At 49.8% G+C, this 24,549-nt stretch overlaps 1 protein-coding gene across 2 annotated transcripts in view; it reads left to right on the forward strand.

The window, feature by feature from the left end:
* The window catches only part of LOC138569537 (uncharacterized), a 1,144,950-nt gene that overhangs the window by 1,066,907 nt on the left and 53,494 nt on the right, over positions 1-24,549 (forward strand). For both annotated transcript variants that reach the window (XM_069647595.1, XM_069647596.1), the window contains exon 17: positions 13,943-14,009. In XM_069647595.1, the coding sequence (XP_069503696.1) occupies positions 13,943-14,009 (67 nt within the window). The remainder of the gene's footprint in view (positions 1-13,942; positions 14,010-24,549) is intronic.

A 24,549-nucleotide genomic window follows, 5' to 3' on the forward strand; every position in this document is an offset into this window, starting at 1 on the left:
CAGAAGGCCGAATTACTGCCCCCCAGAGCCCTGAGCACGCTCCCACCTGCCATCTGCTGCTGCCTGACTGCCTGCTGCCCACGTGCCCTGCCATTTGCTGCCTGCACATCAGCCAGGGGTGCTGTTGCTGTGACCACCCCTGCTGGAACCGAAGACTCCCGACTGGGATTCCATCGCTCCACAGCCCAGCCCCAGGACCCAGTTGCCCACCCACTCCTGCCTCTTGGGTTGTCATGTCAGGCACTGCAACATCTGGCACCACTGACAACCGCCGGCCAGAGAGGCAGAGGGGCACCAGCTTCAGTGCCAGGGAATTTGGTGTCCTGGTGGAGCAAGACCTGGGGCAGTATGATGCCCTCTTCGGAAGTGTGCGCGTCGACAAGGAAGGACGGACTCGGATCTGGACGGACATCGTGACTGCCATCAAGGCGGAGGGGGTGGCAGTCCGCGACTTCCAACATGTCAAGAAGCGCTGGGAGGACTTCAGGTCCAGGACCCTCAACAAGGCTTGGCGCCTCTTGAAGGCAGCGGATGCTAAGGGGCGCCGGGGCCACTTGTCGGAAGATCAGATGAGGGTCCTGGAACGCATATCCCCAGCGCTCCACGTCCAGGTCCTTGAGAGGCAGACCCGTCTGGAGTCGAGCGGTAAGTGTACATGCATCCTGATTGTAAGCTGTGCATGTGGTGATGTTTCAGTAGTGTGCAGGTTGCACATCTGTTTGTATGGGGCCGAGAATGGGTGGGGGTGTACAGGGCCGTGAGGCTAACACATGCAAGGGCTCTCATGTGTGAGACATGGATGGTGCTTGTGTGTGTAGGCTTGCATGCCAAATGCAGTTGTGTGGGCACACATGTTTGGGTGAATGTGTATGTAAGTAGGCATGTTCGTGATGTCACGCATGTATGTTGTTTTCAGCTGCATGTATCAGCACTGTGTACATGTGCATGTGTGTGTATTTGACAAGGGTGCAACAGTGATGCAACATGGATGCATGTGACAGTGGGATGTGGAAGCCTGATTGGCAGATGTGACATGGATGCCCATCTGAACACTGCGACAGTTGGCAGAGGTGTACACATGCATGCAAGTGTGGTGGTGTGTGTACATGTGTAGTGCACTCCCTGTGTTGCATGTGATGTCTGGCTCACCTTTGCCTGCTCATGCTGTTGTATGTGTATGGATGGTGCTGGCAGTTGCGATATGGCTGTGGTATGGCTCATGTGTGCAAGTTGAAATGACATGTGTGTTGGGGATTGTGATGGCATGTCTGAGGTTTGCCAATGCCACTCATGTACAACTGTCATGTGTGTATGTGTCCATTGATGCCTGTGTTTTATTTCTCCCTGTCTGCAGCGTCAACTGATGAAGAGGGCGGAGAAGGTGCTGTGGAGCACAACGGCGGGGATCCCACCGCCAGCCGGAGACGCAAGGCCCGGCTCCCCTCCCAGGTTGTGATCTCGTTGGGGAGTGAGGAGTCCGGTGCCGCGTCCCAGGCCGCAGCTGCCGGGGGGAGGTCCAAGAGGCGGCGGTTGGAGTTGGACTCCTCGGCAGCAGAAGGGGCAGCTTGGACCCCACAGGGCCCAATGGGGGAAGATGGCACGGAGTCATCCAGGTTGGTGGGGGGTTTGGTGGAGGAGGAGGCCGTGCAAGCAACAGAGACGGGGTCTGGAGGTGGGGATTCCACTGGTGCTAGTGGTGCAGTGCAGGACCAGGGACAAGAGGCAGCACAGGTCGCCGCGGAGGTGCCTGTGTGCAATCCTGTCCCTGATCCTGTCACTGCATCATCTTGCACCAGCAGGGATGCCTACGTCCAGACCCGTTTTCAGGCAGGGGATGAGCTCACGACAACTGGCCTTCCTCTGCCTGCGGACGTGGCTATCCGGGTCCGGGTTGAGCCTGTCCTGTCTGGTGTGGCGTTGCGTCAACGGGCCATGCGAGGTGACCTGCAGTCTTTTCATGAGGAGACTGCACGTCATCTCGAATGGCTCGTTGACCGCGTCGGCCTACTGGGACAGGTCACCCAGGCCGGATTCCTCCGTTTGATGGGGCTTGCTACGACCCCCTCCTCAACTGAACCCCCTATGCGCCACATCAACGACTGCACCCCAGCCAGCGGAGGATGTGCAGGCAGCAGGAGGCAGTGCACGGGCAGAGGCGCAGCAGCAGCAGCAACGTGGTGGGAGCCATGATGGCTCGGGGCCTTCGACATCGGAGGGGCAGGCATCGGCCGGAGGGCAGGAGGACCCAGGACAGGAAGTGTCTTCCGTGTGGCAGTGGTTGGGCCACGCCATAGATGCGGAGCGGCAGCGGGCGGAAGAGGCACGGCTCACGATGGTCAGGGCGGAGAAATCCATGCGGAGGGCTCTGAGGCGGGCCGAGTGCCTCAAGGCAATCCGCAGGGGGTTGGAGGTGGACACGTCAACGGCCCTGCGGACCCTCGGGGCCATGGAGGAGGACCGCCTCCGGGACATTGAGCAGGAGTTCGATGATGCCCTGGCCCGGGACATCCAAAAGTGAGCCGTCGGACTAGCCCGCTGCCCTTGTAAATAGTTCTGTAGTTAGTGTTAGGTTTCCTTTGGTTTTGCATTTTTTTTGGACCTTTTGGACAATGGGCCACATTTTTGTATATAGATTTTTTTTTTTTATTAGGTAATGTTATTAGATAGGTTTAATTTCTTCTGTTGGGATCATGGACCCTGGATTGTTTATCTGTATATAGTTGACTGTTGGATTTTCATTTTTTTTTTACAATTTACCCATGGAGCAATGGTTTTCAATTTTAATTTTCCATTGGATTTACTTTTGTGAACTGTGACTTTGGACACCTTTCGTTTGCATTATGATTTGTGGTTTTGCATTATTTCACGGACATGCTGGTTTTTATTATTTTTGAATTCCCATTTTTGTTTGTTAATTTTTGATTCAATTTATGTTTCTTTTAATACATATTTTTTGTTCAAACTTCAATGTGTAGTATCATCTCATTGGTTTCATGCATATCATGATATGGGTTCTGAGATTCACTGACACCCATTGGGTGTATGTGAGGGACATGTGTTCATTTCCAAACTTGCAATTGGGGTTCTATCATGTTATTGCCTTTTCTAAGTGGGTGGATGCAATACTCGGGTGGGTGTTTGGCATTTGGAGGCTGAAAATAAGGGCCAGGGATCTAGATTGTGATGGCATGTTGGCTGGGGGACATATGTGGGGGCCTGGTGGAGGGTGCCCCACAGTGCTGGGGGGTGAGGGTGCAGGGGGACATGAGTTGGGGGCCTGGTGGAGGGTGCCCCACAGTGATGGGGGGTGGGTGTGCAGGGGGACATGAGTTGGACATGAGTGGGGGCCTGCTGGCAGGTGCCCCACAGTGCTGGGGGGTGGGGGTGCAGGGGGACATGAGTTGGGGGCCTGCTAGCAGGTGCCCCACAGTGCTGGGGGGGTGGGGGTGCAGGGGGACATGAGTTGGGGGCCTGCTAGCAGGTGCCCCACAGTGCTGGGGGGGTGGGGGTGCAGGGGGACATGAGTTGGACATGAGTGGGGGCCTGCTGGCAGGTGCCCCACAGTGCTGGGGGGTGGGGGTGCAGGGGGACATGAGTTGGGGGCCTGGTGGAGGGTGCCCCACAGTGCTGGGGGGTGGGGGTGCAGGGGGACATGAGTTGGACATGAGTGGGGGCCTGCTGGCAGGTGCCCCACAGTGCTGGGGGGTGGGGGTGCAGGGGGACATGAGTTGGGGGCCTGCTAGCAGGTGCCCCACAGTGCTGGGGGGTGGGGGTGCAGGGGGACATGAGTTGGGGGCCTGGTGGAGGGTGCCCCACAGTGCTGGGGGGTGGTGGTGCAGGGGGACATGAGTTGGGGGCCTGGTGGAGGGTGCCCCACAGTGCTGGGGGTGGGGGTGCAGGGGGACATGAGTTGGACATGAGTGGGGGCCTGCTGGCAGGTGCCCCATAGTGCTGGGGGTGCAGGGGGACATGGGTTGGGGGCCTGCTAGCAGGTGCCCCACAGTGCTGGGGGGTGGGGGTTCAGGGGGACATGAGTTGGGGGCCTGGTGGAGGGTACCCCACAGTGCTGGGGGGTGGGGGTGCAGGGGGACATGAGTTGGGGGCCTGCTGGCAGATGCCCCACAGTGCTGGGGGGTGGGGGTGTAGGGGGACATGAGTTGGGGGCCTGCTGGCAGGTGCCCCACAGTGCTGGGGGGTGGGGGTGCAGAGGGACATGAGTTGGACATGAGTGGGGGCCTGCTGGCAGGTGCCCACAGTGCTGGGGGGTGGGGGTGCAGGGGGACATGAGTTGGGGGCCTGCTAGCAAGTGCCCCACAGTGCTGGGGGGTGGGGGTGCAGGGGGACATGAGTTGGGGGCCTGGTGGAGGGTGCCCCACAGTGCTGGGGGGTGGGGGTGCAGGGGAACATGAGTTGGGGGCCTGGTGGAGGGTGCCCCACAGTGCAGGGGGGTGGGGGTGCACGGGGACATGTGTGGGGGCCTGCTAGCAGGTGCCCCACAGTGCTGGGGGGTGGGGGTGCAGGGGGACATGAGTTGGGGGCCTGGTGGAGGGTGACCCACAGTGGTGGGGGTGCAGGGGGACATGAGGGTGGGGGTGCAGGGGGACATGAGTTGGACATGAGTGGGGGCCTGCTGGCAGGTGCCCCACAGTGCTGGGGGGTGGGGGTGCAGGGGGACATGAGTTGGACATGAGTGGGGGCCTGCTGGCAGGTGCCCCACAGTGCTGGGGGGTGGGGGTGCAGGGGGACATGGGTTGGGGGCCTGCTGGCAGGTGCCCCACAGTGCTGGGGGGTGGGGGTGCAGGGGGACATGAGTTGGGGGCTTGGTGGAGGGTGCCCCACAGTGCTGGGGGGTGGGGGTGCAGGGGGACATGAGTTGGACATGAGTGGGGGCCTGCTGGCAGGTGCCCCACAGTGCTGGGGGGTGGGGGTGCAGGGGGACATGAGTTGGGGGCCTGCTGGCAGGTGCCCTTCAGTCCTGGGGGGTGTGGGTGCAGGGGGACATGTGTTGGGGGCCTGGTGGAGGGTGCCCCACAGTGCTGGGGGGTGCGGGTGCAGGGGAACATGAGTTGGACATGAGTGGGGGCCAGCTGGCAGGTGCCCCACAGTGCTGGGGGGTGGGGGTGCCGGGGGACATGAGTTGGGGGCCTGCTGGCAGATGCCCCACAGTGCTGGGGGGTGGGGGTTCAGGGGGACATGAGTTGGCGGCCTGGTGGAGGGTGCCCCACAGTGCAGGGGGGTGGGGGTGCAGGGGGACATGAGTTGGGGGCCTGGTGGAGAGTGTCCCACAGTGCAGGGGGATGGGGGTGCTGGGGGACATGAGTTGGGGTGCAGGGTAGTCCCCCGTGGTGTTGGCTGCCTGCAGGGGCCGTGGAGGTTGTGGAGCGAACACCTGGGAGGACCCACATGGCCAATTCACGTGTAGTACTCCACGGAACCCCTGAAATACACGTACCCTGCTGATATCGCATGTGAAACTTCCCGCGCACCCCAAAATACACGTACCCAGGACATTCGCATGTGGGACTTCCAGCGCACCCCTGTAATACACGTACCCAGCTGAAATCGCCTGTGAAACTTCCTGTGCACCCCAGTAATATACGTACCATGCTCGCACAGGGCCAATCGCGTGTGAAACTTCCCGCGCACCCCTGAAATACACGTACCCTGCTGAATTCACGTGTGTAACTTTCCTCGCACCCCGAAATACACGTAACCAGGACATTCGCGTGTGGAACTTCCAGCGCACCCCTGATATACACGTACCCTGATGGAATCGTGGGTAGAACTTTCCGTGCACCCCTGAAATACACGTACCCTGCTGAATTCACGTGTGTAACTTCCCGCGCACCCCAAAATACACGTACCCAGGACATTCGTGTGTGGAACTTCCAGCGCACCCCTGATATACCCGTACCCTGATGAAATTGCGTGTAGAACTTTCCGCGCACCCCTGAAATACACGTGCCCTGCTGAATTCACGTGTGTAACTTCTCGCGCACCCCAAAATACACGTACCCAGGACATTCGCGTGTGGAACTTCCAGCACACCCCTGATATACACGTACACTGATGGAATTGCGTGTAGAACTTTCCGCGCACCCCTGAAATACACGTACCCTGCTGAATTCACGTGTGTAACTTCCCGCGCACCCCAAAATACACGTACCCAGGACATTCGCGTGTGGAACTTCCAACGCACCCCTGGAATACACGTACCCAGCTGAAATCGCGTGTGAAACTTCCCGCGCACCCCAGTAATACACGTACCCAGCTGAAATTGCGTGTGAAACTTCCCGCGCACCTCAGTAATACACGTACCACGCTCGCACAGGGCCAATCGCGTGTGAAACTTCCCGACCACCCTTGAAATACACGTACCCTGCTGAATTCACGTGTGTAACTTCCCGCGCACCCCGAAATACACGTACCCAGGACATTCGCGTGTGGAACTTCCAGCGCACCCCTGATATACACGTACCCAGCTGAAATCGCGTGTGAAACTTCCCGCGCACCCCTGAAATACACGTACCCTGCAGAATTCATGTGTGAAACTTCCCACGCACCCCTGATGTACACGTACCCTGATGGAATCGCGTGTGGAACTTCCCGCGCACCCCTGAAATACACGTACCCAGCTGAAATAACGTGAGGAACTTCCCGCGCACCCCAGTGATACACGTACCCCGCTTGCCGTGCTGGTACAGGGTTAGCGCAGCCCTTTGCGCTGGATTGGGGATTTTGATGGCTTTTCCCTGCGCAAGGGGCGTTCTTGGGGCATAACTGGCGCTGCTGCAGGGTCGCTGCGCCACTGTGCGCCACGGCTGGTTTTGGTGGCTGGAATCCATGAATACGCTGTGCGCGGAAATGTATTTTGGCGCACGCACCTGGCGCAGGGATTTGCACGCGCACACTGTGCGCCAGCCGCGTGCGCCACTTGTGCGCTGAATTCTATGAATTACCCCCGAAGTGTGTGTGTGAGAAAGAGAGTGAAGTTACAGGCAGGAGAGTGGGGAGGAGAGATCAGGAGGTAGCAGGAGAGTAGAGACCAGAGGAAGGAGATAACATCAGGAGATGTAGTGTAGAGAGGAGAGGGATCAGGAGGGTTGAGTCAGGGGCTAGAGAGAGTGAGAGAAGATGCAGAGACAGATAGAGAGAGAAACACAGGTGATCTGGAGACCAAGTGTGGAGAGAAAGAGAGGGAGAGGAACCAGAAACAGGCAAGAGCGAAAAAAAGGTTGAAAGACATCATGGGGAGGAAAGGCATGCTAGGGATTCAGACTACCTCTCTAGGACACCTGTGAAGTCCCTTAGGGAGTTAAAAAGAAAGACTAAGCTATGCCTTTATGCATGCCTCTAGTAGAGATAACTAGATAGTAGGGGTCACTTGACTTCAAAGAATCTGTACTGTCATAAGATCTGGTTGTGTAGGGAGCTTAGGCTAGGATTTTGGAGACGTGTTCAAGGACGAGGGAAATATTAAAGGGATCACCCCTAGTCGTTGATCCCCAACTCCCTTTTTTGTATGTATTGTATTTTTCTTGTAATAAACAACCTATTGCTTTCATCTTTTGACTCATTGAAAACATTGTGCCAGAAGTCACATTTGGAAGTCTGGGGGGTGCGAGTGGGGGTGAGCCTGAAGTCAGGGAACCAGCACTTGCTACATGATGCGTGCCCTGGCAGGGGTACTCAAAGATCTCCCATGTCCCCCATTCCATCATTAGCCTCTTGAAACTGCAGATGTCATGATTCAGAAACGATCCACTCATGGACGAGCTGACATGGCAGTTATCAAACTGCGTTATTATGGCCCTAGTGAGTCCCTATGGCCCAGGTGAGAGGAGGTCATGAATGACACTCGTGGCGCATGCCCCGAATTCCGCTCCTATCCATTTACAGTGTCCCGCGGTCATCAGGAGGAAGTCAGGAGGTACACTGTGAAGACATTTCAAATGGACCATTCAGCAGCCTTCTGGGAGGGTTGCCGGAGAAAAGTGTGCTATCAAACTGTTTCCAAGATGGCAGGCATACATCTTGTCATCTCAGGAAGTATACATTTGCCCCACAACACAAACCACATGGGAAATTGGAAGCTTGCTCAGGTCTGAACAAATCTGCAGAAACCTTCGCACTGCTCACACACCTGAGTCAGATCACATAATTTCACCAGTCTCCAGCCTCTTGTAGGAATTTAAGCAGAAGCCAGGGGAGTCTGAATACAGAGTGGTTGGTGTCGCTGAAAGTGCTAATTAGGGTACAGCATAGAGGTAAGATGGAGAATAGGAGAAGAGGGAAGTAGAAAGGCCGGGCTAGTAGGGAGCAAGCATGGCATAGTGGCAAGGAGGCAGGGAGGGTGAAAAGAGAGCAGAGGAGAGGAAGGGAAAATGGAGGAGATGAGGTGAAGTGGAAGAAAAGAGATATTAGGTGAGAAGAAAGAGAATGTGGGAGTGGAACTGAGTGGGAGCACAGTACTGGAGGAGGAGATGAGCTGCAAATAGAGTACGTTGGAGGAATAAAGTGCGAGAGAAAAAAGAGAGGTGAAAGGTGTAAAGGACCGGGAGTGAGAGGCAATCTCCAGAACCTCACTGAAAGTCATACATTTTTCGAAACGCCTCTGATTATAACCAAAGATCATGGAGCCCCGCAAGGCCAAGTTCCTGGATGCCACAAGATGGGAAGCCTGATAACCTCTGGCGTCTTATCATCTGTAAATTTTTCGATGCCCGACCGCCCCTTCCCCATAGAGAACCTAAGTGTACCAGGAGGGGGCACGTGGTAAGAGAGCCCAGTTAGACAAAGTGTGATCCTCACAACGTCAGAAAAACTCAATGCAGACGCATTGAAGTTCAAGAAAAAAGGGCAAGACACCATTTACCTCAGAGACTACGAGTAACTGTTTGCCATTAAGACGTTGTACCTGACCAAGGACGGAGAGGGAAGAGCTGAGGACTGTGACCCTAAAGAAAGCTGGGCTGACTTGAGAACCTCTAAACCCATCCCAGGGGCTCAGGCCGAATCACTGTATTGTAGATAAAAATAAAAAGATAGAGTGAACCTACATATGGTTTTGAATCATCGCTTGAGCCTTTTGCTGTGACGGAGCCCAATTTTCATGACAGTGGGACTTCTAGTATGGTCTGCTGCACACCCTTACCAATAACATTCCCAAGTTCTAGCCAAGAGGTTCAAATCCCTGTGTTTGTTGCGCCTTGAAACACTTGTGTATGGGCGCGTTATAAATGCCATATCATATCATTCCCATGCCATTTCTATGTAAATGGCCTCACATATGCATAATAATATATAACCTATAGGTTTAAGATAACCACGGTGCAAGTATTTTAAGTGGATCAACATGTCTGTGATTCAATGAGACCCCCTTGTCAGAGTACACATTAACTCCCATTGATCATAGGTAAATTCTGCATGCAAATAACACGCCCGTTGCAGTTTAGCATCGACGAGATACACATGGAGTTCGAATATGCAGATATTATATTAGTCACTAATTACTCTTTAGTCCCCCACTCCGCCTCCGCCGAGATTAGCTACAAAAGGATCTTTAACTCTGCTGGTGCCTACAGAAAGTACACCCTTGAACTCAAGATAAAACAAGCATTGGCAAAGCCAACAGTTTTGGCTTGTGTATAAATAGGTATCAGTCATTTAGCAGGCAGAGCTTTAATATGCCCACTTACTCGCACCATTTTGCAGATGCTACGATTGATTGCTAGTCAATACCACTACAGCAGTGCCTGGTAAATTAATTTCCCATGCCTACACAAAAGCGAAAACAGTTGGCATTGTCAATGCTGGTTTAGGTGGTGCACTAGGCTTGGGGTCTCCGATTGCATTCCCCAACCACACCATGTATACCAGGTGCCCAGCATGTTAATAATTCCTTTCAGAATCACTGTATTCCCGTCACCAATTTTCAGGCAGTATTCAAACCTCTTCTCATGCAGTCAGCTCAGCAATTGTATTATGTTTTTACAAATAAATTACTGCATACTATAAGTTCATATGAGGCTGGATCGTAGAAACAGATAGTGTTTAAAGTAGCTGATTATTTCTTTTCCAAGCTCATAATGAAGCCCTAAGGGAATTAGGAAATGGGACAAAAGGCCAGCTTTGCCTTATGCTTTGACCAGATGACTCCCATCAACTCAGGCAACCTCTTTTTTCAGCACAGTGCTGTGCTTTGAGTTTTCAAACCATGGACACTGGGCACTTTAGTTCAATGTAAATGAACTAAGACTACAGCTCCCAGAATGCATTATTTATGTAAATGGTTTCAAATTATTGGAACACTCATGTTCTGGTGACACACATACAGCTTGTCATCCTAAGTAGGGGGTTGCAACCAGTGGCACTCCAGTTGGTTTGGAACACAACTTCAATGGCACCTCACCATTTTCTATGATGCTTATGGATGATGGGAGTAGTAGTAGTAGGAAACATCTTGAGAGTCAAAGGTAGCATGCATGCACACTTGTGGCCTACAGCAATCATGCATACTTTAGGCTTGACTTTAGTAAATATAGTAACACTATGTGCACAGAATGCACCTGCAGACAGTGCTGACATAACCACAGGGCAACGAGCCCATCCCATGGAAATGCTCACAGTGACTTAAATCTCCAGGCTTCCGGGAATCAGTTACCTGTTTTTTACGTGCCACTTTTCTACGTATTTTCAGTGGAGTCTTTTTTACCACTTTTCCCCCTACTGACAACAGACACTTTGCTTGTCCGTATCTGCTTGGCATTGTCCTGCACGGCTGTGCTCATAGCCCGCAGCCCGGCCTGCAGCTCAGCGATGTCCACTTTGCGATCCTGGTTAAGGTCTAGCTTCTTGAAGAGCTCAGCGTACCTGGTCTTTACGTCCTCCTCACAGGCAACCTGTGGTAGCAGAATGCCCTGTGTGAACTGCAGCATCACTGCGGCCCGAACACTGAGTGGGGGATGGAAAAGGGCCTTGGGCGGAGTGCGCATGGAGTGGGAGTCTGCAGCAACTGGCAGAGAGCCGAAAAGGAGAACTCAGGGCTTTCAGAGATGTGTCACTGGTGAGGCAAGACCGGAGGTTGGGGCTCAAGCTCACAAAGGGAGGGAGGCACAGTGCAGGGGCTTGGGGAAGCACGAGGAAGGAGAAGCAGAACAGTGTGTGGAGTGGGTTCCTGGGGTGGCACACGCTGGGACTTCCCTCGGGATGGGATGAAGCCAGGCAGGGGTGGCGCACAGAGACCGGATCAGGCTTCCTCTGGCTCGCGTCTTGCTGGCCTGGGTGGGGTCCAAAGTGCGTGTTAGCAGCCCGACTGTCACTTGTGTCCGTTACTAGTAATCCCTAAACACACACACACCCATTCCCCCAACTGAGAAAAGGGGCAACGCCCAGAGGGAGGAGGAGGCAGGGGAGAATCCGGCATGTGTGAGGGCCCGTAGCTCCATCTTCGAAAGCCGGTGCACGCGCGTGCGTGACTTCTCCCTGGCAATCTGTCTCTCGCGCCTGCTAATAACACCAAACAAGTAAAGAGCTTCCGAGATTAGGAAGGTGGCCGTGAGCCGGCTGCAGGCAGAGATAGAAGCCACCCCTGAGACAGCTCCAGCTGTTTATAACCCCTCCTCCACACACAAAATGTGCATCACTGCACACCAGTGCAAAACAGTGGCCCTGCCATGGTGACCTGCGGCCCGTGATCCCTTACCTCTCTTCCAATGCAGGAATAAAGTGGCTACCTTGCTGAAAAAATCAAATACTGCAGAACCAATCACATTCTACTGACATCACTAACATACAGACTACTTGCAGCAGAAAACTCTAGACACTCACGCCCACAAGCAATTGCATGGACATTTTGAGAGACATTTCAGAACAAAACGTAACTATTACAGTAACATGTTAATTCTAAGTACAAAATACATTGAAATGTGTAACAAAACTTAAAAACGGTAGTAAATATTTTTTAAAGCATCATTAAAGTCAAATAACTTTTTCTTAACATTAACATTTCGTGCCCGCCATTTTGGAAGTAAAAATGGCTGGCAAATTCAGCACATAATACTAATGCAGGCAAAGAGTGCCAAAGGGATGTGGTTATAAGTTGAGATGGGAGGGAATGGGTGTAAAATCATATCCATTTAACTTAGCGATGGGCGTTAAATGGGTGGGACACATAGCCAAACACCACAAATCCATCCTCATATGTCATCTGCATTGAAAAGCAGTAGAGACCCTCATTCAAAGCCACTTTTTGAAGCTCTTAAGTTATAGCTCTTATTTTAATGACAATAGTTACAGCTTAAAGGTAGCGCTTTCAGCGCCACCTACTAGCCAGAACTAAAAAGATATGCAGCAGTGTGACATAATTCAAGAGTTTAGGTGTTGTAATAATAGGAACTGCCAATTTAGTAACAGATATAAACAATTATCTGTGTTCAGGGTGAAAAATAGTAAAAATTAATTTACGTTTGTGTGTAATCTCAATGCCTTTTGTGTTCTATATATCCACACATCCACAATAAATTTACCCACTGATAAGTTTTACATCTGATCTTCCCAGTTGCCCAATTTCATGTTGTTAGATATTTTCCCATATTGTTTGAAAATAGTAAAAATCATAGTGTTCTTAAATTCCACGAGCAGGAGGAATTCTCTTATAGGCAGCAAGTGATACTGCACTTGAACAACCAAATAATGGAATTTGGGGGACCAGGAACCCTTGATTTCAGTGGTACCATGGGTGCAGTAATGTATGCCCTACCACCTGCCTATAATTTCAAATAAAAAAAACAGCCCAAATGAGGAAAATGTTTCCCATAAATGTGCATCTGCATTGATTTAAATGAATAATGTAACTGAGACACAATCACCATTTTGAACATGACAATCGTGCCCACCAATGAGATGGGAAACCTGAGCCACCTCTTTCCTCTTGTCTTAATATGTTCCAGTACTCCCTTATAATTAACATTGTAAAGATTCTGGACCCCACTACATATTTTAATATCAAGACAAATTTAACTCTATGGGTTCTGATATATCAGGTCCCAACATTTTGTGAACGAAAAATGCGATAACTTGCTCCATTTTATACCTAATCTGCAGTAAGAGCCAAACTTGGACATCTTATCCATTATAATATTACGGTTTACATTTAGATAACAGATATTATAACTTTATATAAGCTCCTTAATTAAAGTGGAATAAGAATCCTGTTAAGATTGGGTGAGCCTCAGTTTGTGGGTCCCAACGGAAAGTACTGATTGTGGCAATCTGATGACTCTGGAATATGACCTTAGGTGCATGGCTTGGTTCTCTGGAAAGCAGTATGATGAGGTTGGAATGTTGGGCAATCGCTGCTGCCTTCTCACTTACATATTATGTCAGTGCTGGAATAGGAATGCCATCGTTTTAGCCACTTGACCTTGGAGTGCCTTACCAGTTGTGAAATCCAGAGCCTAAAGATGAAGAACCAATGGGATCAGCATAAAAACAATGTTACGAGAGCCAATGTCCAATGTATCCAGCATCTACATTTGGCAATGAAACAAGGCGATAGAATTTGAAGACAATTGACTAGGAGAAGTAGAGTCTAAAGATTGAGAATGATGGGGGTTATCCTAAACATTACCAGCTTGGTCACGACACCAGCCACACAAGGCCAAGCAAGCGTAGACATGGCGTGGGAGGCTTTAGGAGGGAAGCAAATAACACAGCTGAGCTAGGAGGTGCCCAGTCCTTCTTTCTGCACTGCCATCTGATGCTCAACAATGTCAGTAGTGTTCAGTGATCTCGCTCACCAAACTCACAAATGAGTAAAGAACATTAGGTCAGCAACATGAAGATTTAAAAATGTGTAAGTGATGAATTAATAAGAAAATACAGACTAGAGATATGATGTTATTCTCATTATTTGAAACGTGGTCCACTTTTGTCTTTACAGCCCCGATTCATGGTCGATGGTGGCGAAAAGAGTAGCAGATAAATTTGCAGTTCCAAAGCATTTGCCAGTAAGTTAAAAGTGAAATGATTCTCAGGCTAATAATCAAATTTGGTATTAACCATGTTATTTCCCTTAAAATTGTAAAAAGCATACGTTTCACATGCATGGTGCTGTTGTCTTGAAGGAGTCTTTCTATCAAGCACTGCTGAGTTTTGCAAAGTGTGATAAAGTGTGATAAAGTGTGATACATTGCAATATTGCACACAACCAAAATAACTAAAACCAACTGTGGGTAATAATTTCCCATTGCTCCACACATGCTCTAGAGTCCACCCCAGTGGCTCTCCCCCCATAAATAAACACAGTTTTATGCAATGCTTGTCCATAAACAAGAAAACATAAACCATAACTCCCTCGTCCTCCTGTCCAGTCTGTTAATACAATCTCTAATTTCTTCCTTATTGACTCATATTTCACTTCATCATGCATTACCCGTTGTTCCCTTCATTTGCCTCCCCTTCTGTGTTCATATTTTCCTTTACAAATGGGAACCATTCCAATTCAATATTGCAGTGGGTTTCACAGAGCAAGTGCTTATGCTTTTCCCTACTGATTAGTTCTCGTGCCATCAACATCCATTCCTGCTTTGAGGGCAATTTATCACTTTTCCATTTTCGAACTAGGGTGGCCCATGCTGCCAAAAGTAGGTTGTGCGCCATGTGATCTAGGGAGTGAAAGCTGACTTTTCCTCTAACCCAAAAAGGACCAGCCACTGCCTTAGGACTCTCTCAATGTGGTCAAGCTCCTTTATCCATGACAGAACTTATTGCCAGTAGGTTTGCACCTGCGCACAAACTCACCACATGTGCCAGTATGTGCATTCCATCTTATAACCCCTCCACCAGTGGGGCTGTTACCTGGATACATGCGCAAGACTCGCAGAAGTGCAGCAACGTATATGCATGCATTTGATATTGACACACTATGGATTTCTTTGTTTTATCCACATTTGGCCCGCTCTCTCAAGCCCTCCCTCATAGCACTTTGGAAATCTATTGGGGTTGATGATAGTGTCCCTAATAGGTGGCACCCATATGCATCTTAGCAGCCATGTCCAAGTAGATAACCACCTCATGGTCCACTTTTTACGGCCGAGGTGCCATAAAACACCCAGCATTGGGTGTCTGAGGACCCTCTGCAGAATCCCATTCCCTGGAACTACCGCCAGTCACCAACAGTGACCGGGTACATCAGTGCGTGTTTGAGTGAGACCCAATGCTTCTTGGTCTGTGGCTTCAGATGGTCAGCGATAATATGCAGCTGTGCTGCCCTACAATTTGATTCGATATACTACAGCTCACCCCCTAGTTCTTTGGGAAGGACAAGTGCTGCATAACTTATTCTGTGTCTGGGCTTCACCCACAAAAACATGAATGTTTATTTATTAACCATATCTAAATGTCCACGGTCGGTAGCCTTTGAAAGAGATATAAAAACTGGGGAACTATGTTCATCATATGGTGTTCAGTTGTGCTATCCATGAGAGACCCCTCTTCGCCAAGGCCTCTAGATCCTTCATTATCCTTTCCCAAAGAGGTGTGTAATTTTCTGAAAAGATCTCCCTTATGTTTCTAGTCAAGGTAATCCCGAAATATTAAATACTCCTCTCTGCCCTCATCTCGGAAGGCCCTGGTTTGACATGAGAGCCCAGCAATAAGGAGAATAGTGGACTTAGTATGGTTTATCTTAAACCCTGAGTGTTGTCTATACTCTCAAACCTCTCTAAGTATGCACAGCAAGAACTCCACTGGGTTTTTAAAAAACACCAATACATTATGAAAAGGTCCAGCTTATATTCACAGTTTTACACTCGAAACCCCTGAAACCTCGAGCTTTCCCCCTTTACCTAACTACCAATGGTACCATCACAAGGGCATAAAGGAGGTGCAGAGGAGCATCCCTGCCTCGTCTCTCTTTCAAGGGGAATTTCCTCTGGTTGGATCCCATTCACTACCACTTTTGTAGTGGGGCTTGAGTATAGTTTTGCCAATCATGTAAGCCAATTTTCGACTGAACCCAAATCTTACCAGTGATTGCTGCAAGAAGGTCCATCTGACTCTCTCAAATGCTTTATAAGAGTGTAATGCCAGTAAAACAGAGTCAGCTCGATACCTCACAGGGAGTGCCATCAGGTTTAGAGTTTTCCTTAGTCTATCTCTTATAAATCCCATTTGGTCTTCGTGAATATCTGGGAGGCAGTTGTCTAACCTGGAAGCCAATATCCTTGTAAAATATTTCATAAAGAAATCGGTCTGTACGAGGAACATGACACCATGTCCTTCCCTTCTTTCTGAATGAATAACACGAGGGAGGGGGGTCTTCCTCCGATAGCATTCCATTGTAAACTTTAGCCAGAAACGGCGCCAGTGTATTGATATACACCTTATTGAAACTGGCTGAGAACCCGTCCTCCACCGTGGCCTTTCCCATTTTCAAGCTTCGATTGCATTCTGCACCTCTTTTAAAGTGATGTTTTGCTCTAGGTGCTCTACCTTTGTAACAGTGAATTTATATATCTTCTAGGTATTCTCCCCATACCCTTAGCATGTGAGGTAATAATTCCCAAAGCATCTAGCTATATCTGAGGGCCGTGTCCATTCTTTCCCTTTATCATCTATCTTACACACCATTCCCTCCACCATTAGGATCTTCAGTCTGCTCACCAACATAGATAACACCTTATCACATTTTTCACAATACTATTGCTTGACAGCTCGCAGTTCCTGATAAACCACCCCTAGATTTTGCTCCTGTAGTGCTATCCTTGTTTGTTGGACTTGTATGCTGTATGTCACCCCTATGTCCCTCACTGTTTCTGTATTCCTCCTCCAGAGATCTTATCTCCACCCTAAACTTGTCCTCTATTAATATGCTATCCTTTTCCTCTTTGGCCCTTTTGCAATAATAAGCCTTCTTATGGTTTCTTTAGTTGCCTCGCATATGTTCCCTGTCGCTACTTAACCTGAATCATTTTCTAAAAAGAAGTACTTCAGTTCTTCCCTTAAAGTATCTCTAATTAACCTACCGCAAAAGAGTATATCATTATACCTGCATCTAGCTGTACCATCTAGGGGGATCCCCAGCTCTGAAGCACCACAGGTCATGGTCTGACCAATATATTCGTACCACGGCAGCTTCCTTCAGGAGATGTTCTTTCCCTTCTTCGACTGATAGGTAGTCTATCCTTGTGTGGGTCTCATGAACTTTGGATAAAAGGGTATATCCCTTCCTATCTGGGTTTTTTGTCCCTCCAGGCATAGCACCAGAGATGTCTTTGCAAACAGTCCCCAAATCTGGTGTCAGCATACTCCTCTGCTGTCCCTGATCGTATACCAACTGCCAACCTGTCTAAACCCAAATCTCTAATGGCATTGACATCCTCCCTATTATTGTGGTGCCCTCAGACCATTGACCTTTTTGGTTCAATGCATCTTCAATGAAATCCATCTATTGGGAATTTGGAGCGTAGAGCGCCACCAACGCTAACCATTTACTGAATAGTCTCCCATTAACCATAAGGAGCATTCCCTCTTATTCCTTTTTGACCTTTATGTCATCTAAGGGGATGTCCCTCCCCACTAATATTCACACGCTATCTCCTTTCCTCACCTTCTACATTCCTCCTCCTTTTGAGGTGTGTTTTCTGTAAAAAGAAGACTGCTGTTTTATTACGGGCTATCTCTCTTGCCAATAGTGACCTTTTTGTGGGTGTATTTGGATTAGTTCTAGGTCACTACATCTCATGAAAAAACATTGTTTGGCCAACAATATTTTTGGAGACCCACTAAACATCCATCCCAACATATTTTAGGACTGGTACAATTTTAATAACAATATAAACAGTCCCAGAATATGTTGGGAAAGTGCTGATAGTGGGCCCCAAAAAATATAGTTTCCCCAACAGTTTTATTTCCATGCGATATAATGACTGGATACCATTTAGAATATGTTTATTTACATTAAGGATTGCTATCGTCAGCTTCCCCCTGGTGTCATCTACCATTGCATCTTTCCCATTTATTTCCCTTGCTTTCCCATCCCCACTCTTGAGGTGCGGTTGACTGATCATTATATGATATGGTAACGTCCCTTTGGTCTTACCCTCTCCCCCAACATATCACAACTCCCCTTTTCGCAACCAAGAAAAATAAACCTGGTAACAAACTGTTGAACATTTACCTCCTTGTGAATAAAATGGGGCCACTCTGCGTAGCCAGGGCCACCAGTTATGGCAAGATAACCTCCCCTCCCCACTGCCCCTCTGAGCAGCTCACACAACAAACATCAAACATCACTCTAACTACCTCTTTCCGCTTCCCTCGTCAACCGCTTTCCCCTTCCCCCTTCCCCCTGCAAGAATGATTCTTACAGGGTAATTCATGGAATTAATGTGTGCTGAAAAGGGGAGCGCAAGCGTGAAAACCGCAGCGCACGCGTGCAAAAGCCACGCATGCAGCCGTTTGTCGATTCATGGAATGCGCTGCGCGTGGCTTACCTGAGATGTGCGCCGAATCTACATGTGGCGCACGCGTCATTGCGACATCCCGAAGGCTGTGCGCGAGACAGCCAGTGAAGGCGCACACAGGGCAGCGCACACACCTAAAAAGGGGGCGGAACGTGTGGAATGGGGAACAACACGTGAGAATGTGGGCGTTACGGGGGAAGTACCGCTGCTAAATCCTCCCAACGTCCACACGCGCTTACAACACGTATTCATGGAATCAGACAGGGGAAACATGCGCGCCACAAAAGACGCGCTAATCCGGAAACACGTACGCCAGCCGGAAGCAGGCGTAAGCGGCCCCGCGCAGCATAAAAATGCGCGCAAACAACAAACAGGCTCATACGCTACGATGAATATACCGTTCCTCGCAGCAGTCGTCGTGGGACACCGCAGGAGGGGGAGGATAGCCAGGCCCTGCATTTTTTACCCAAGACCAGCCTTTTTGGGATGCCTGATGACCTCACATCACCCACCCTGTGCTCCCAAGCACTGAGCCCCTTGGAAAAGGTGCTCAATGTACTGCATTTCTTGGCTACTGGGTCATTTCAACGGACAAGTGCCATAGTTGGGGGTGTCTCACAGGCCACGCAGTCACGCTGCCTACACCAGGTGTTGGTGATCATGTCTGCACGCCCCTCAGTCCGCAGGCACATATACATGCCCAGAAGAACCCGCAAATAGGCACGCTGTGGTCCAGGATTTTTACGGGGTGGCACACTTCCCCAAAGTGCTAGGTGCCATTGATTGCACCCATGTGGCTCTACATCCTCCGAGGGCCACTGAGCACATCTATCGAAACTGCAAGCACTGACATTCCATGAACGTGCAGGTTGTATGTGATGCCAAGGGAATCATCACCTATGTATATGCCAACTATCCGGGGTCCAGTCATGATAGTTTTATATTCAGAATGTCACCTCTAAACCGGGACCTGGAAGCTGGTAAGCATGGCGACACATGGCTGATTGTTGAGTACAAATGCCTCTGCACATGCATGCATGTCAGACACTGACAAATGGCAAAACCCAACTAATGACAACCATTATCACCTCCCCAGGGGACAGTGCCTACCCTATGAGCACCTACATGATGACGACAATACGGAACCCCACCACACCACCCCAGGTAAGATACAACGCAGCCCATATTGCAACCCGGGGCATAGTGAAGCGCACATTCGGAGTGCTGAAGTCATGTTTCCACTCCCTTGACCGCTCTGGTGGCCAGCTGCTATATGCGCCCCCAGTAGTGTGCAGGATCATAGTGGCAGCATGTGTCCTGCACAACGTTGCAACCCGGCGTGGCGTGCTGGTCGACATGGTGGTGCCCCCACATCCCCAACCACATGCACGCCCGCTGCGCATGGGAGGGGAAAGGGCACGTGGTGAGGCAGCCCATACCCAGCTTGTGGCAACTTTTTTCACCTAAAATCCCACCCCTGTGGAGTGCACACAGGCCTGGCACATACCAGCTGACAATTGATGATGACAAAAGGGACAGTCAACTGTCACAACCATACCACCCTGAGATTGTTTTCCTGGGAGTGCTACATTGTGTGCATCCCTAGCTACTTAAACAGACCCAATGCTGTATCAGTAAAAGGCACACATTCATGCTGCATGAAGGACTACCCCCTTGCAAAACAGCACACCCAAATACTGGTATGTCAACCAACCCCTTCCAAACCCCATCTCAGCCGCCCAAGACACCATGGCATGGCATGCAGTGTCAAAGCAACCAAATGAATGCACAACACTTCAGACAAGTGTCACAAAGTGCACCATCACAAATGGAAACAGGCCACAGACAATTCCCTCTCACCTATGAAAAAGAAACAGCACACATGAACAAATACTTACCAGCAAGACAAAACATGAATACAGGACCCAACAGTGGCAATGTCTGACAGTAACCAATCACAATAGTGCAAGTGTCACAACCTGACTAAGCCAGCACGTCGGCCCCTTCTATCTCCAGTGTGTTGCTGGTAGGTAAATGTTGCAGGGTACTGCATACAACATGAACTGCATCTGCAATGGAGACAGGCAGTTTAAGACATGAAGAAGTTACATGCAAATATGTATAATTGGCAGTATGGAATACAATATACAAATCAACCATGCAGTGGAGAAATCATCAGCAATCCCCCCTAGGGGTGTATACACAGTTTGGACTACAGACTGGCCACACAACTGATGGAAGCCCAATGCCTCTGTGTAAGTTACTGTCACAAGGTGACACCCTTGCAAGTCCGTGGAAAGGCGAAGCAGGAGTGGCATATGTGTCTGGATCCCAACCTTCAAACACAAGACAAGCCTGCATGGGTCCAGTTGGAACACACAGTGGATGCCTATGGGTGCCACAGAAAGCAACACACTGTAACATGAAGGTACAATAGAAAAATAAAAGAAAAAAAATTAAAACAAAAAAGAAAAAGAAATGAAAATGAAAAATGAAAATGAAAAATGACAAATTATAATGAAAAATGAAAATGTAAATGAAAAATTAAAATGAAAAATTAAACATTTGAACGCAAAATTAAAAAGAAAAATGAAAAATGATAAAGAAAAATGGCCATGGGTCGACCAGGGGGCGGGGTCCACCCAGGAGGGAGGAGGTACAGGGTGCACCCCAAACACCCATATGCGTGGATGTTGTGAAAAAAAAAACTCCATGGGCTCATGGGCTGCACGGCTACCCGATAGTGGGAGAACTGCTGTTGCTGTCATCACCCTCTGGTGCTACATTAGAAGGTGTGCGTGGTATGGGAGGCAGACCACGCAAAGCCCTGGCATGCTCCTCCATGGCAGCAAGCATGCGGGTCTGAAAGGTTTGGTTCTGCAGGATGATGGTCCGGAGATCCCCATTCAGCACCTCACGGGTAGCACGGACTTCTGCCTGCAAGGTCTCACGTGATGCCCAGATCTCCTCACAGGTTGCCTGGAGCTCAGCTGAGATTGTGTGTGTTAGCTGCTCCAGCTGCTGTTCTGACCTTGTACTCTGGGACACCTTAAGTGCACCCAGAGTAGGTCTGAGGGAGGTGTTTTCTACCCTCAGGGCATCCCTGTGGGCCTGTGCCTCTGCAGATATGGCTGTGCGCAGAGCCTCCAGTTCAGCCCGTCGGTCCCTGTTGGCGGCCAACATGTCCTCCCTGTGTGAGCGGCACTTGGACTCCGTTGCCTGCTGCTGGAACTCCACCTGCCATTCTTGGGGGAGAATGGAAGTGGCCACCCTATCCACGGCCTGAGCCATCATCTCACACGATGCCCCCTGTTGTGCTGCAATAGCATAAATGGAGTTCTCCCATACAGTATTGCCCGGTGGCGCACGGCCACCACGTTTCCGGACACGACACCTGTTTTCCCCAAGGTGATGTGCACCTTGCTGTGCTGGCACTGGCTGAGGCTGAAGAACTGCATTCCTACTTTGATCTCCTGCCCCAAGAACAGGAGCAAATATTGGGGAGTGTGACCCTGCATCCGTAACTGCCACAGGCGGACATTCCAACACTGAATGGGCTATTGAGGGGTCTACCCCCAGTGCAGGTGCGTTGGACAGAACAGCATCCCTACCAGAAACACTCACCTGCGACGAGACATTTTTCTCAATATCTGATTCAACACCTGAGCCATAGAGGTCATCGGAGGTGTACCCAGGGACACCCGTGGACAGGATGGTCTGTAGGACTAATGGATTTTTGTGCACCACCACCCCACGTCCTCTACTGGTGCCTGATGATGCTCTGAATACTCCTGCCCCTGCGCCATCTCCTCCTCCTCCACAGCATCTAGTGCCTCATCACCTGCACAAAAAGAAAAGTAATGAAGACACGCATGAACAGCATAGTGGACACACATAGGCATCACAATCTATACATCCAATACATTAATGAGACATGTCACACATGACACAAACTCTGGCATGCATGCAGTGGCAATGAAATGGAAGGGGACCCTGAAAGCAGTCACTGAGGACTCCTAAATGGAAAAGCAACACATGTGCTGCATGGTGCATAGCACCTGCACACATTAGCTTGTGAGTGTCATGGACAATCCACAAACATGACACATGCCAGCACACAGATGGCACGTAGCATAACCATGGCAGAACTGACAAGGACACCCAGATGGTATTAAATCAGTACTGTCCCCATCCATGCGAAACGCACATCATCAAATAGAACATGCAAAAGAATGTGACCAAACACACATGCGTCACATGCTGCCACAACACCTTTGTGTTCAAATACAGTGATGGGAGGCACATGGCTACAACAATGGTAGGTCACGTAGATATGACACAAGTCAATTGTCATGTTGAACATTCAAACAGGGCTCAGAAGTGTTCGGGTGCAGTGCATGTGTAGGTGCACAGCAGTCAATCAGCCTGATTGATGAAATCATTTGCATAAAAAGTGAACATATGTGGGGCTTTGTGGGGGGAAATCCCTGTCTGAATGTTAGGCAGAAACATGTGCAGTTCACTTAGGGACCACTGCAAAAGATTTAGGACTACAGGTGTTTGGCAGTAAACCCACTTGGTAGCAGTCTGTACCACACAGATTCACTTGGTAGCTGTGGCTGAGCAGTCAGACTTCCCTCAAGAAGAGTTAGGCAGTATATAGAGTATACACAATAGGTACAGATATACAGTAGCACAAGCAAACACTGACCAGAGCTTTGGTGTAAAAGTATATAATTATTTATTTAAAGACACACTTGTAAATTACACTAGCACAAAGAGGTAAGTAAATTCATCACACAGTTACTATTATATATACAACCCTAATTACTTATTAGACAAGTCTTAATGAGAAACACCACTTATTTTCAGACAGAGGTGAGCACTTAACATAAGTTATTAAAAAGGGAGGGAAAAAGGCAGAGTTATGGAAACACACAAATTTCAATACTTTTTAAAGAACCACAGTAAGGCAGGATAGGCAGAGTTCTACTGGAGAGCAAGGAAGTCAATTGCAAGGCCCACTCTTGGAGAGAGCAAGCAGAAGGGGTCCAGGTTCACACAGTGGGGTTATGCCCAAAGAGTCTTGAAGATAGTTCGCACACAAAGCATGAAATTAAAGTCAGGAAAAGTTAGCTAGGTTGTCCCAGGCCAGCCCAGGTTAGAAAGTCGAGGCTTTACTGTCACCCCGAACGATCTGTCGCAAGGGAAGCCAGGCGGGACACAGTACCTTAAGTGGGAAGGAAGCTCCAGCGGGGGCAGTTGTTCCTGGCAGCAAGTGCAAGTCGGTGTTCCGTCCAGCGGAAGAGGAGGTCTCGACGTGGAGAAAAGATGAAGGTCGGTGCACTGCCAGGGAAGAAACCAGCCGCGGAGTTCTTCGGTTAAAAGGTACTACCCTTCTACTCGCGGTAGTGGTAAACCGTGGTAGTCCAGTTGCCGGAGTGCTTGGCACGGGCAAGGCGGCCACGGGATGCTCCAGGAAGGCGAAAAGAAGGCAAAACTGGTTATCCCCACCAGTCAAAGGAAGAAGACTCTCCGGACTGGAGATCTCCTCTGTCGTCGGGAAAAGTGGTGAGACGGTTCAGCAGGGCTCAACCGGTGGTGTCGTCATTGCAGGTCGGCTCAGCTTCTCCCTCCCTGGATTCTTAGGTCCTGTGGCAACTTCTGAAGTTCCAGTCCCCAAAGCCCTGCTTTTATGCAGCAAACCCCCATTCATTCAGCCTAGCTGTCAATCAAACATGTTAAGTGGTGAGCCGGCCGGCTCACCACTTGGGCCAATCACACAAGAGTGCGACTTGAGTTGCCAAGGCAACTCAGTCCAGGGTGCCTAAACCCCCTCCCACACGCCCTGTGGTCCCCAGACAGAGTGGCACCACTTTTGGAGGCTTCTGTGGAGAAGCCCGCCAAAAAGTGGAACAAAGGGCTCGACTTGGGTTGGAGTCACAGAAGAGAACACAAGCGCCATTTTAGAATCGAGTTCTGTTAAAAAATACCAACCGGTGAATTAATATTAAATAAATAAACCGGCGGTATGTTCGAGGCTATAGGAATTAAATAATTAAAGTTGGTAGCCTCGAACAAT

Source organism: Ambystoma mexicanum, chromosome 2q (genome assembly GCF_040938575.1).
Source record: "Ambystoma mexicanum isolate Mex_15411 chromosome 2q, UKY_AmexF1_1, whole genome shotgun sequence".
In the NCBI taxonomy this organism is placed as follows: Eukaryota; Metazoa; Chordata; class Amphibia; order Caudata; family Ambystomatidae; genus Ambystoma; species Ambystoma mexicanum.